Source organism: Pteropus medius, unplaced genomic scaffold (genome assembly GCF_902729225.1).
Source record: "Pteropus medius unplaced genomic scaffold, Ma_sr-lr_union100, whole genome shotgun sequence".
NCBI lineage: Eukaryota > Metazoa > Chordata > Mammalia > Chiroptera > Pteropodidae > Pteropus > Pteropus medius.
Window position 1 is genome coordinate 2446909 of NW_024350325.1, and position 15003 is coordinate 2461911.

Genomic DNA, 15003 nt, shown 5'->3' on the forward strand with positions numbered 1-15003 from the left:
TTAACTGATCTTTAATGTTTTCTAAAAGTATAGACAATTTTATAGAGCTTTAGGCAAAACATACATATTTCATCTGAGAGTATGGCATTTCCTTCCCCTTATATATACTCGGGTTTGCAAGTTCACTATTGAAAATTCAGTTTTTTTCTTAAATGCTTCGCGTGAGTATCTCAGGGCACCTAGAGGTTTTTCCTAGCCAGCCCTGTATTTCATGGAGTCCGTCAGTAGCTGTGACCGTTGAAACTCACATGGGTTGCATGTGTCTTGTAGTTACACCTCATCAAACCATTTCGTTTCCCTCCTGCTCATGCAGGAAGACTCCATTTCTCAGCCCCTTTTTTTGTTTTGGTGGAACCCATGGAAAATCTAGGGCCTGGCCCCTAGGGCCTCCTGAGAGATCCTCATCACCCTCTTTCAGTCTTTGCTCTGGGGCCCTCACTGGCCTGCAGAGTGCAAAGGATTGGGGAGGACACTGAGGCCCTATGGCAGATGTGTTAACCTCAGCACTAATGACATTTGGGATTAGATGATACTTTGCTGTGGAGGGCTGTCTGTGCATTGAAGGATGTTTGGCAGCATCCCTGACCTCTACCTACTGGATGCCAGTAGCACCCCTTCAGTTGTGACAACCAAAAATGTCTCTAGATATCACCATGTCTACTGTGGTTGTGGGGGGTGCAAAGCTACGCCTGGTTGAGAATCATTCTAGAGACTGGATACTCTAAGCAAATCATTCCTATGACATTTGCACCTGCTAACCACCAGGCTTGCTATCCCTTACATTTATGCTCTTTGAGCCTTTCGTTAAGGCTCTCCTTTGTGGTCATACTAACCAGACTTCCCCAAAATACATATGTTAGCAGGAGCAGCAGCAGAAGAGACCAGGGAAGGCAGCATGCAAAGGGTGTCCAAGTTTTATAATCAGACAACATTGGGGGTTGGGTTTTGTTTGTTCTTTAAACACTGGATTTTAAAGTTGGATCAATCACATACTAGCTGTGAGTCCTTTGACAAGTTTCTTAACTTACAAAACTTCTCTCTCATCAAGGAGGATTTACTAAGATGTATTTTATATGGTGGTTGTAAGGATTAAATGACACTGTATGTAAAGCACAGTGCCTGGATATAATAAATGGTTAATAAATGTTTAATAAGTCATTTTTGTTTGTTAACTTGTGGTGCTTTGAATTCCTAGGTAAACACAATATGCTTAGTTAGGTCACATTACATATAAATAGCAAGCTGGTGAAAAATGAGACTTGAAAATTTTAAACACCTTATCTTAGAAAGAGGCTGTTAGTTTAAATCTTGATCTCATTGTTAGCAAATGGTTGCACTTGATGATAAAAGTATGATGTCCACCATTGAATTTGCATATGTGCTCATTGTTTGCTAATGGGATGCAGTAATACATCTTAGCCCAAGATCATCTGTTAACCATGACAAAAGGTTTCATGAATGACTAAAATACAGATTTTTGCTATGTGTAGGAAGGAAATAATAAAGAGAGTGTAATGCCAGTGGCCCAAGGGTGAATTTGAGTTGAGAACTAAGGAGTGCTTATGGTAATGTTCCTGTGTTGTGGTCTTACTAGGTTATCCACATGGAATTATTCCAGTTTCCTGCCTCTCCGGATATGAACAATCTGAGAATCATTAGAACAAATGAGCTGAAGAGTACAAAACAAGAGTTCTAGTATTAATCAATTTTTTAGAAATACACGATATAAAAGTATCTTTAAAAATAACAGATCACCTATTGTGGCAGCAGTATATAGAACAAATTATATGTAAAAGAACCAAATCTCAAAACAGGGCTTCAGGGCTTTAGGTCAAATGATTGTTAATTTATTTGGTGAATGATCGTTAATTTATTTGGTTTTCAGCCTGGTCTACTTGGCAACTTTCCTGGCCCTTATGAGGAGGAAATGAAGGGGGTTGCAGATATTACTGGCATACCTTTAGGTAAAGTTCATTTTTCAGCTTTTAAAAAATTTAATAAAGCACTTAAAATTTTTCTGTTGCGGTATGGTATACATACAGTAAAGTGCACAGATCTTAAGTACAGCTCAGTAGAGTTTTAAAAATGTATACATGCATAGAATAGCAACTCAAATCAAGATAAAGAAAATTCCAGCCATCCAGAATGCTCCATCGCCCCATCATGCCCCTTCACTGATAATATCAAGTTCTCAGGTGACAGCTGTTCTGACTTCACCATAGATTAGTTTTGCCTCTTGAACTATTTATAAATAGAACTGAACAATATGAACTGTTGTGTCTGATTTCTTGTACTTATCATTATAGGTAGTATGCTATTGTATGAATAGGATATTTGAGTTGTTTCCACATTTTGGATATTAAGAATAAAGCAGTTATGAACATTCTTGTACATGTCTTTTGATGAGCATATGCCCTTGTTACTCTTGGGTATTATATACCTGGGGTATAGGGTAGCCGTATGTTTGTTCAGCCTTATAAATTCTTCCATCCAAAGTGATTGTATCCATTGACAGTCAGAAAAGTATAAGAGTTTTAGTTTTCTTCACTTGATACTTCTCCACTTGATAGGCAGCCTTTTTATTTGAGCCATCTTGTTGAGTGTGTTATGGTATCCCATTATTGTTTCATTTACATTTCCCTAATGACTAATGAGACTGAACAGTTTATTGACCTTTTCCTTCCTTCCTTGTGCTTGTGAAAATCTTATGGCCATTTTTTTTGGTTAGGAAGAATTCTTTATATATTCTGAATTAAACCCCTTTGTCAGATATACGTATTCCAGATATCTTCTCCCAGTCTGTAGCTTTCTTTTTTATTATCTTATTGGTGCCTTCTGATGAATAGAAATTCTTAATTTTAATGAAGTCCAATTTCTCATTTTTTTAACAGGGAATGTTTTTTGTGTCCATTTAAGAAAGCTTTGCATACTTCAAGGTCATGAAAATGTTCTTCTGTCTCCTAGATGTTTTATGTTTACTTTTTATGTGTAGGCCTATGATCTACTTTAAATTAACTTTTGTGTATGGTATGAGTTAGGGGTCAAGTTGCAGTTTTTTTCCATATGGAATATCCAACTGACTAAACATCATTTATTAGAAAGACTATACTTCCCTTAGTAAGTTGCAGTGGTGCCCTTGATTTAAATCAGATGATTCTATATATCTGATTCTTTTCGGGGACTTTCTGTTAAGTTTCATTTATCTATTTGTCTTTCCTTATACCAATACTATGCTCCTGCAATCACTAAAGCTTTATAGTAAGTCTTAAAGTTATGCAGTATAAGTTTTCTAACTTTTTCTTCAAAATTCTCTTAGCTATTCTAGACCATTTGTATTTCTATATAAATTTTAGAATCAGCCTATCAACTTTGACAAAAGAGCCTACTGATATTTTGAATGGGATTGCAATACTGAGTTTTCTAATCCATGAACATGGTATACGAAATTTCAACATTTATTTCGGTTATTGATTTCTGAGTTGTATTTTTTATTTTTAAGGAGGTGTTCTTGCGTATCATTCATTCATCATATCCTTCATCATATCATTCTTAGGTATTGATGTTTTTGGAAACTATTTTTTAAACTCCATTTCCAATTTGTAACATATAATGAAACAGATTTTTCCTGCTATCCCAAAAGCTTTATTTTTAAGCTACCGAATAATAGAATTATTTTAAATAGCCTGTAGACCTTGGTTTTACAAGAGAAGTGGACTGAGAATTTCAGAAAATTAATAGTATTTTTCAACCAAAGTGGCTAGATTTTTGTTTGTTTTTCCTTCTTTAAAAAAATGACTTAAAAGATAACCAAAACATACAGGAAATATATACTTGTAGCCTATATGAGAAATGTCTCTAATTCCTTTATTATGTAAAGAACTCTAGCAAATAAATACCACATATAAATATCTCAAGGGAAAAATGGATTAAGAAGATTAACAGATGATTCATAATAAAAGAAAATGAGTGGAATTTCACCAAAATAGAAATCAAATGGAAATAAAACATTAGAGTGAAAAAAGAAAAACATGTTAAGCCTGACACATTAACATAAAATGAGACAGAGAAAAAAATGTATATCATTGAATTAAATGCTAAGTGGTACTATTATTATGTAGTTTTAGAAGAACACTCAAAAATTAAAATATTTTACAATGGATTTTCTTAGTAAGCTCTGCACTAATTTTATTAATACTTCCTATATTTCTTAACTTCAAATATTAGTCAAACTCTAAAAATATGGGAAAAATACATTTTCAGGATACAACCAAGAACCAGATATATTAAATTGTCATATTTGAGCCCCTAAAGAAAACTGAAATGAAGTATATTGATGAAAAAATGTGGACATTGTATTGTAGTAGAATTCCAACATGCCCAGATGTTCACCTTGCCCAGTAGCTCCCCCTTCTGGTTCTTGTTTTATCTTTAGTCTACAGAGTGTATACAGGTTGGTATGACACCATCACCTGGCCAGCTAGCTATTCAGGCACATTCAGACTGGTCTGCAGACACTTACGTATGCCAAAGTGAAAACTCACACAGTGATGATGGTTCAAATTTTTCTTAAAAAAGAATTTTCTAACAATGACTTGGTTCCGTATATTAACCAAAAATTTTCCTGTCTTTTCTCATAGGAGAGATTATTTCGTTTAATATTTTCTATGAATTTTTTACCATCTGTACTTCAATAATAGCAGAAGACAAAAAAGGTAAATGGGTACTGAGGGAGGGTGGGCACTGTGGATTACAGAGTAAAAGAAAAATCTTCTAAATGAATGCAATTAGAACTTGTAAAATCTAGGCTTACTAGCAAATTCTGTGGTATGTTGCATATAGTTTTATGGATCTTAGTACATTTTTAAAAGTGTATTGGAAACTATCCCTATTTTAAGACTACCGTAATGCCTATTAACGTTTAATTCAAGGATATCAAAGAACTTGGAAGAAGTGTTTCAGGACTATGAACATTCATACCATTTCTCATATTCTATTTATACTCATCTCCATGATTTGATATAAGTACTTACAGCAGTGCTTCATTATCTTCATATACATAATGATCCCAGACTCTCCTTGAAGCTCAGGACAGATCTTCTCCCATGATTTCCCAGCTAAGGAACCCTTTGTAGACCAGCCTCACTTTCTCATCTTTTTCCTGGAGGATCCCCAGATTACAAGGCACAGGATGATTTACCTTCTCTCTTATTTTTGACCTATACCATGGGTATAAAGTCTGCCTGTACTTAACCCTTGAGGCGTCCAGCTGTAGGTGGCAGTGCCTCAAGGGAAGCTTGTTGGCACGTTATGTTAGATGAGGCTAAAATAGCTATGCCTGGATAAGACTGTGTCATAGTGGACCAAAGAATGATTACTGATCCTTTTCCCTTGTTCTAATCTTACCTGGAACTTTGTGCTCTCAGGGTTTATGGGGGGATCTGGCTGATGTGATAGGGATGGCAGTTTGATCTTGAGACCTTCTGGTATCAGGATGCTGCTTAATTCTTATTGTTGGATTGAACAGTTGTTAATGTCAGTTAACCAAAATTAAGTGCCCAACTTTGATTTAAGATTAATGATGCTATCATAACTGCTACTACAGGTCTCTTTTGCTTACTTTCAATTAGGTCATCTAATACATGGGCGAAACATGGATTTTGGAATATTTCTTGGGTAAGTAAAGAAAATGGTGTGTTTCAGTCCTTAAGAAAAATAGTTGTATTGCATTGATGAAAAGTAAGTCACAAGTATTGCTCCAAGTGTGACCAGAAGGGAAGAGACTGGATTTCTTAGTTTTGAGACAAGATGGGCACACTTTTAGTTATTTGAGAGTTTGTAGAGTTACACCTAGTGAACAGGAATCTGGAGCATGCTTGTAGGCCCCAAAACTAGGCACGTCTAGTTTATTGTTTAAAAGAAAGGATAGCATCCTATTTTATATCTTCTTGACTCTTCTGAAAAAAATTGTAATGGTGTTTAAAATTAGAGACCTAAATTTGAATCTGGAGTTTGCTATTTATAGACTGTTATATTGGGAGAAATACTTATCTTCTCTGAGCCTTAGTTCTGTCATATGAAAAAGTGAGGGTAAAACCACCAATTTTGCAAAGTTTTTGTTAGGGAGAATTAGGGTACTAATTAGGGAGTAGGGTACTCATTAGGGATTAGGTAGATAAAGTACCTAGCATAATGCATGGCCATTATCATCATATTCATCATTATCATCATTGTTTTTAAATGTCCCTGAAATTTGTCTTTCGTAGGTGGAATATAAATAATAATTCCTGGGTTGTAACTGAGGAACTAAAACCTTTAACAGTGAATTTGGACTTCCAAAGAAACAATAAAACTGTCTTCAAGGCTTCAAGCTTTGCTGGCTATGTGGGCGCGTTAACAGGATTCAAACCAGTAAGGAATCTACTGTTACATAATTTTACAGGTAGCTCTGTCCTGTTTTTACTGTGAAGGATGGAATCTAAAGATTGAGGACCAAAGAATATGAAGCCCCAGTTCATCCCTTTGTACTTTTCGTCACCTTCATAACTATGAGCTCTCATAGTAGAGAGGAGTAGAAAGGAAATAAAGGTTTCTCAGCTCATTCTGGGGCAAAAGCATGTGACTGGATGTTGAGGGCTGGGAATATACATCTGAATCTGGTCCCGGGTCAGGCAAGTCAGGCACTAATTCTCTGCACTTCAGTTTCCTTGTCAGAAAGTGTGGCCAGTAACATCCCACCTATTTATCCCATACACTAGATGTAAAAATGCTTTGAACTTGTAAAAAAGCCCTGTTAGTAGGTGATAGAGTCATGGTTTTGATTTATCATCGTATGCCCCATTCCCAAATCTGGGCTTTGATATTCCGTATAAAATACAGTGAGAGGGCCTTAAACAGGGTGGTCTACATTTCTGACTTCACTGCTTTGTCTTTTTCTCAGGGACTATTTAGTCTTACACTAAATGAACGTTTCAGTACCAATGGTGGTTATATGGGTGAGTAGAGGATTCTTAAATAAAATAGGAATTTCATAGATATTTTAAGAGGAAAGCTAGACTCTGCCTTCTGGTTAATAGTCTCACCTTTTCCAGGTCCTGTGACACTGTGCTTGATCTCTTCCAGGTGTCCTAGAATGGATTTTGGGAAAGAAAGATGCCATGTGGATAGGGTTTATCACTAGATCAGTTTTGGAAAATAGCACAAGGTAACTGGGTTGCTTTATCAAATTTAATATTTTAAATTATTGATATAATTGATATATAACATTAGTTTAAGGTGTACAAAAATGTTTTGATATTTGTATATATTGCAATACAATACAGTATTATTAACCGTAGTCACTATGCTATACATTACGTCCCCAGGACTTACTTATTTTAGAACTGAACATTTATCTTTTGACCTCCTTTACCCATTTTCACCTTCCTACATCCCCCTGCCTCTGGCAACCACCATTCTGTTCTCTATGAGTTTTTTCTTTTTTTTTTTCTATGAAAGTGAGATCATATGGTATTTGTCTTTCTCTGATTTATTTCACTTTGCATAACGCCCTCAAGGTCCATCCACATTGTTGGAAATAGCAAAATTTCCTTCTTTGTTATGACAATATATTCCATTGTGTACACACACACCACATTTTCTTTATCCATTCATCCACCGATGGACACTGAAGTTGTTTCCATGTTTTGGCTATTGTAAATAATGATACAGTGAACATAGGGTGCATATATCATTGTGAGGTAGTGTTTTCATTTTCATAATCTAAATGCCCAGAAGTGGAATTGCTGGATCATATGGTAGATCTATTTTTAGTTTTTCAAGGAACCACCATACTGTTTTCCATAGTGACTGCACCAATATATATTCCTACTCACAGTGCACAAGGGTTTCCTTTTCTCCCCAAGCTTACTATCACTTGTTATCTTTTGTCTTTTTGATAATAGCCATTCTAACAAGTGTAAGGTGGTATCTCGTAATTTTGATTTGTGTTTCCCTGATTAGTGAGGTTAAGCACCTTTTCATGTACTTGTTAACCATCTGTATGTCTTCTTTTGAAAAATGTTAGAACTACTGCCCATATTTTTAAATGGATTTTTTTGCTGTTGAATTGTATGAGTTCTTTATATATTTTGCATAGTATCCCCTTGTCAGATATACAATTTACAAATATTTTCTCCCATTTAGTAGGTTTCCTTTTTATTTTGTTGGTAGTTTTCTTTCCCGTGAAGAAACTTTTTATTTTGATGTCGTTTATTTTCGTTTTTGTTGCCTTTTGGTGTCAAATCCAAAAAATTATAGCCAAGACCAATGGCTACGGGCTTACCACCTATGTTTTCTTCTAGGCATTTTATGGTTTCAGATCTTATGTTCAGGTCTTTAATCCATTTTGAGTTGATTTTTGTGTCTGGTGTAAGATACTGGTCCACTTTCATCCTTTTGCATGTGGCTCTCCAGTTTCCCAACGTTTATTGACGAGACTGTCCTTTCCTTATTGTGTATTGTTGGCTCCTTTGTCATAAATTAATTGACCATATTTGCATGGGTTTATTTCTGGGCTCTCTATTCCATTCCACTGATTTATGTGTCTGTTTTTATGCCGGTACTATACTGTTTTGATTACTATGGCTTTGTAGTATAGTTTGAAATTAGGAGGCGTGATGCCTCCAGGTTTGTTCTTCTTTCTCAAGATTGCATTTGCTATTCAGGGTTCTGTTTCTGTTTGTTTGTTTGTTTTCATTCCATATAAATTTTAGGATTGTTTTATTTTACTTCTGTGAAAAATGCCATTAGAATTTTGACAGGTATCGCATCGAATCTGTAGATTGCTTTGTGTAGTATGAACATTTTAACAATATTAATTTCCCAATCCATGAGCATGTCTCTCCATTTATTTGAGTCTTCCATTTCTTTCATCAGTGCCTTACAGTTTTCAGTGTACAGGTCTTTCTCTTCCTGGGTTAAATTTATTCCTTGGTGTTTTAGTCTTTATGTTGCAATTGTAAATGGGATTGTTTTCTTAATTTCTCTTTCTGATAGTTCATTATTAGTGCATAGCAACTGATTTTCGTATATTGATTTTGTATCCTGCAACTTTACTGAATTTGTTTACTCTGACAGTTTTGTAGTAAAATCTTTAGGGTTTTCTATATATAATATCATGTCATCTGCAAATAGCAACAGTTTTACTTCTTACTTTCTGATTTGGATACCTTTTATTTCTTTTTCTTGCCTAATTGCTCTGGCTGGTACTGCCAGTACTATACTGAGTAAAAAGAGAGTGGGCATCTTTGTCTTGTTCCTAATCTTAGAGGAAAAGCATTCAGCTTTTCATCTTTGAGTATATTAGGTGTGGGCTTGTCATATATGGCCTTTATTATGTTGAGGTACATTACCTCTATACCCACTTAAGAGAGTTTTATTATAAATGGATGTTGAATTTTGTCAGTGCTTTTTCTGCATCTATCGAGATTATCATACAATTTTTATCCTTCATTTTGTTAATGTGGTGTATCACATTGATTGATTTGTAGTTGTTGAACCATCCCTTCATCCTTGGAATAAATCCCACTTGATCATGGTGTATGTTCTTTTCAGTGTGTTATAGTTTATTTTAAATTATTCATATTAAAATATAAAAATATTTTCTTGCACGTCTTCCATTGAAGAACTATTTCAGAATTTCTTAGGTGAACCTCATGGAATTCTAACATTCGTGTGTGTGTGTCTGTGTCTGTGTTTAAAGCAAGGAAATAAATTGATGTTTAAAAAGTGCTAGAGATACTGCCACTATGAAGGGCACCTGTGAGTTTTTCTTGATGTCAAAAAAAATCACCCATACACAAAATAAAAATTAAACAATAAAATTTACCTGCACAGTGTAAATATATATATGCTTTACTGTTAAAGTGTACAGATGAAACTATTGGAAATCATTAACCAATGTCACCATAAAAAATTAATTAAAGAGGAAAAAAAGAAAACAAGTAATAGAAAATTTAAAAATCAATCAGTTGATCAATCCTAATACCTTTTAACCTAGAAGTTATATTTTGTGCTGGCGCAGAAATCTTATAATAGCAAAACTGCCTTTATCTGCACTATATCAAAATGACCTAGGATAAATGAGCATCAACCCTATTTTTCAATACTTTCCAGGTTTACTGTCCCTTACCTCCTATACGTGGTGATTAATACTGTCTCCCTTGTTCTCCTTTTGGGTGAAAGGCATAGACAGTAAGGGAGGAAGGTGATCTCTTGAGACTGTTCTGTTTGTCCTTCAGACCAGAGGGAGCATCTCACATCTCAGTGTTTTACCGCATACGAGTCAGGAATTGCTCCTTCCTGATCCACTGTTTATCACTTCTTTTTAAAAAACATGTCCCTCAGATATTTGTTTTTGCTTGGTTTCTACAGGCAAAATATTTGTATTCCAAGTCAACTAAAAATGTTTCCTTTTTAAAAAATGTTTCTGTGTAGTTATGAAGAAGCCAAGAATATATTGACCAAAACGAAGATATTGGCCCCAGCATACTTTATCCTGGGAGGCAACAAGTCTGGGGAGGGCTGTGTGATTACACGAGGCAGAAAAAAATCTTTGGATGTATATGAGTAAGTACATTTGTTAAACAAAATAAGTAGAAACTAAAGCATAGACTGACACATGTACAGGTTTAGGGCATGAAGCCTGAGAGGAGTCTCTCTTTTTGTATCTAGACTTGACTCCAAGGAGGGTAGATGGTATGTGGTGGAAACTAATTATGACCGTTGGAAAAATCCCTTCTTTCTTGATGATCGCAGAACAGCTGCAAAGATGTGTTTAAACCAGACGACCCAAGAGGTAAAATTCACAATGCCATATGTAGAAAGAAATGGTGACCATTAAAGATTAGTTCTGGCATCTTCCTTTGGCCTTTATAAACCTCCTATTCTTTGGTATCTCTGGACAGTCCCCACTGAGTTTTTTGTTCTTTTTAATTTAAAGAACAGAATTTTGCTGTACTTCCCTTTCTGATCTAATGCTGGATAACACTCAGTGAAGTTGAATGAGAAACAGGCAAGACTTAAAGAGGGGAGGAAGAGAGAAAAAGTGATTCATTTGAACCATTACTTCTGTTTCTAACAGTGACCCCAAGGGAAATTCATTTAGGGGGTTGGAGGGAGGTTGGTTGAAGAATGTACTGGTTTCTAATGACCCATTTGTGTGGATAAGGCTACTGACATCTGTCTTTAACCTACTGAACAAAACTATTTTTGTGTTTTAGAATATCTCATTACCAACCATATATGATATCCTGTCAACCAAACCTGTCCTCAACAAGGTATTTTAAAACTATATACATGTGTGTGTGTGTGTGTGTGTGTGTGTGTGTATTTGCTTTTAGGGAAAGAATTTGGTCCAGTGTTTTATCTTTCCCTATTATTTTGGATAAATCAGAGCTAGAATCCCAAGTCACATTCAGCTTAAGACTGATTTATTTAAATGTTTTTGTGTGGCTAAAATAGTAACTGTTGGGATGTGACAAACTGATCACTGTGGCTTGATGTCCAGTTTGGTCAGCTTAGTGTTTCTAGTTTTACTTACATGGCCTTGAATTGAGAGTAGTATTTTAGTCTTGACTTCTCCCTATCAGAAATCTTATTCTGTACACTACAACTAACATCTAAAACTTGACAAAACAAAGTCTGAAGTCCATTTTAAGTCAGAGCTTTGTGTCTTGGTGGATTAGGGTTTCTCTTAAACTTCATTACATCCTTTTATCTTTTCCCCACGCTATAGCTAAAGAATTCAACAAGTTTCCTAATCATTCAATTTGCTCGTAGTCCCCCCTTGTGTATTCTGGGTATATTCACCCTGATTTTCCCATTTGTTCCTTCTATTCTTTGGTTCTTTTTCCTAACCTTCCCTAAAATCAGCGTGCCTCCATTACTTCTGCCAGAACAAACTCCTTCTGCACATTACTGTTTGGATCAGAACCTGGCTCCTGCAAGAAGCCTTCCTTAAGCCCACTGACCCTGCCATACTTCTTGTTTGCCCGCACCATCTTCGTGGGAGCTCACAGTGGTTATTTACGTTCTGTGGGCTTCCATGAGTGTGGGAGCCTTGCAACCTGTGTGCCTGCCTAGTGTCCCTCACTGTACATGCTTTATAGAGAAGGATAGCCAAAGCTAAACTGTTCATACTCCACAGTATACTGTTAGGCTTTGCATGACTGCAGATTATACATTGAAGAGGGCTAAGTCTTAAAGCATTGGAGAAACAGTGTACTGCTCAGGAATAAAACCTTGTAAAGAATTGAAGATTCTCTCCCAAGCCTATTTATATTCATGACCTAGAATGTCAGTTGTTTTTATTATCACTGACTTATTATTATTATTTGTATCTTTATGTTACATATTTATTTTTACATCTTCTGCATAATACTATATATTATTTAATATTAAGTATCTTCATAAAGCAGTTCCACAAGTAAAGAAATGCTAATATTGAAAACATTCTTAAAGTAAAAATAACTTTTCTTTCAGCTGACTGTATTCACAACCTTGATGGACGTTACCAAAGGTCAATTTGAAACTTACCTGCGGGATTGCCCAGACCCTTGTATAGGTTGGTGAACACACACCTGGCCTACAGAATGCGCTCTCTGACATGAAGCAGGCCGCTCACGTGTGGCCAACCAGGGCAGCCATCTGATCTCTGTCCAAAGACTAAGACCCAGGCAGGGCAGGTTCTCTTTAAGGCATGAGCTTGTTCTTCTTGGTATGTTTACAAATCTTAGGCTATTTTTTGCCATAACAGTTGATTTTATTTATAGATAATTTACATGAAGTACAGCAATCATTTAGAATTTGCCGAGTTTCATTTCACTTTTGACATTTGGGGGCGGGGATGGGCAATTAAACTATTGTGGGACCCACTTCCATGGAATGAATAAAGCAAGATTCTCTGTGGGCACTGAATCCAGTATGTCCACATAATAGTAACAGTAAATAGTCCACATTATTTTCACTTTTATCTACATATTTGTATTTTTTTCTGCATAGCAGTCTTTTTCTCTTGGTCTGCTACTAAAATCAATATACTACTGTCTTTGCTGTTTTTGACAGCAATGTAATTTCACTAACTGATTAGAGGGAGATGAGACAGACATTCAACTGTGTATTTCCCTTAATGCTCAATGCCCGCACCTTTGACTCTGATTAGTACTTTTTGGGGTTCGTGAAGTAATCAGTATGCAAAGCAGTCTTTTATACACAGAATTGAAGTGTTTCCTTTTTCGTAATTACCCTACCTCCCAGCAACCCCAGGAAGTTAACTTCAAAAACTGAGTCCCAGGTTCTGTGAATGAATAGTAAACAGGTCAAAGAATTGTAGAAAATTGGAAGCGTACCCGTGATTTTAAAATCTCCTAAGTATCATTTATTTAATAAATAGGTTTTGAGTTTTCCTTCCGATCAAAATGTATTTTTTAAAAATGTTTTTCAGAAGTGTATTTATGAAAAGGGCTAATCAGTCAAACTTGTTAACCTTTCACATGTTCAGAGTCAACTGAAATGCATGTCAATTGTGTACAACTGTATCCACTTCATTTAATGTCATTTGTATTCATGACATTCAATAAAGTCATTGGAAGCAGTGTCAGCAGTCTTGTATACTGATTGTCTACCTGAGTGTTAGTTTGAGGGTGGGGGTTATTATGGAGAAATCAAAGCTATTTGAATGTAATATCTAAATTAAATTACAAGAGTTATATGTAAGAGGGTTATTCAACTTATGACTAAATGGTCACAATGTTACATGACTAATCCTTACCACCTCTTAACCCACTGTTATCAGTGCAGTGTGCAGGTGTTCAAAGGCAGCTTTTCCTGTTTATTTATTTTTTCTTTTTTTGCTTCTTCATAACTATAGTGATACCAGTATTATCTTATGCAAGAATTACAAGAGAGTTTGTGTTAAAATAGGATTTGATTAATTTAAAAAACTTTACTGGGGATTTTGTCCCTTTTAGAAAAACGAAGTGAGGTAAACCTGTATTATTTTTCTAAAGTAGCCTTTGCTATGCACAGTAAAGAGGTGAGATGCTAATTTGTTTCAGACTGATTCCTCAGGACATCAAAGCATTTGGAGGAAAGAACTGGAATTAAAACGTGAGGTAGGACTGTTAGTGATAAAAAGCAGGTTATAATATAGGATATACTGTAAGCCTAATTATATAATACTTTATACATGTACTTATACATATACATCTAGGATACAGAAAGATATTGAGGAAGATGTTTACTAACAATTCCCCTTGGATAGTGATATTAATTGCTATTTTAATTTGGAGTGGACATTAATGAGGCTATATTTTTAGAAATACTGGATAAAATGTCAGGTTGGATCCAAACCATGGGCTATATAATTTTCCTCACCTAGTTTTAAGGACTCTGAGTCAACCTACATTCCTTCACACATGTAGCTCTAATAATAGCTAACTACCATAAAGAACTTACTATATGTCAGGACTTACGATGCATGCTTCACATATATCCTCTTATTTCATCTTCTCAACAAACTGTAGTTATACTTGTAATCTAACTTTCTCAAAGTCAAACTGACAGATGGTGTTTGCACCCGGTCTGCTTTTTGGGGTGGGTGGGGATTAGTATTCCCTAGTGTCTTTTTCCATCCTTTTAGTTTTTACCTTACAGTATTTTTACATGGTAGATGTGTCTTAAAAGTGCACCTAGCAGTATTTTAAAAATATAAAATCCAACAACCTATGCTTTTTCTGCTAGAGCACTTAGTCTATTTTACGTTTACCATAATTATTGATTTGTTGGCATCTATTTCTACAATCTTAGATCTGTTTCTACTACCTTCTAATTTGCCTTTTTGGAATTATCATTTTTTTAGACATTTTAAAAATTTTTTTTCCTCCAAGAGTTTAGAAAACACGCTATTTCTGTATAGTGGTTATCCTATAAACTGCACCAAGACTATTTACCTTATCAAAGCTTAAA

General features: G+C 35.3%; 1 protein-coding gene across 1 annotated transcript in view; it reads left to right on the plus strand.

Annotated features, from left to right (window-relative positions):
- Positions 1-13636, plus strand: part of ASAH1 (N-acylsphingosine amidohydrolase 1) — a 29986-nt gene extending 16350 nt beyond the window's left edge. The window contains exons 5-14 of the mRNA XM_039839286.1: positions 1886-1964; positions 4638-4712; positions 5628-5673; positions 6264-6408; positions 6938-6992; positions 7120-7201; positions 10474-10605; positions 10711-10834; positions 11259-11315; positions 12520-13636. Coding sequence (XP_039695220.1) covers positions 1886-1964; positions 4638-4712; positions 5628-5673; positions 6264-6408; positions 6938-6992; positions 7120-7201; positions 10474-10605; positions 10711-10834; positions 11259-11315; positions 12520-12609 — 885 coding nt within the window. The 3' untranslated portion in view covers positions 12610-13636. The remainder of the gene's footprint in view (positions 1-1885; positions 1965-4637; positions 4713-5627; positions 5674-6263; positions 6409-6937; positions 6993-7119; positions 7202-10473; positions 10606-10710; positions 10835-11258; positions 11316-12519) is intronic.
- Positions 13637-15003: the final 1367 nt, after the last annotated feature.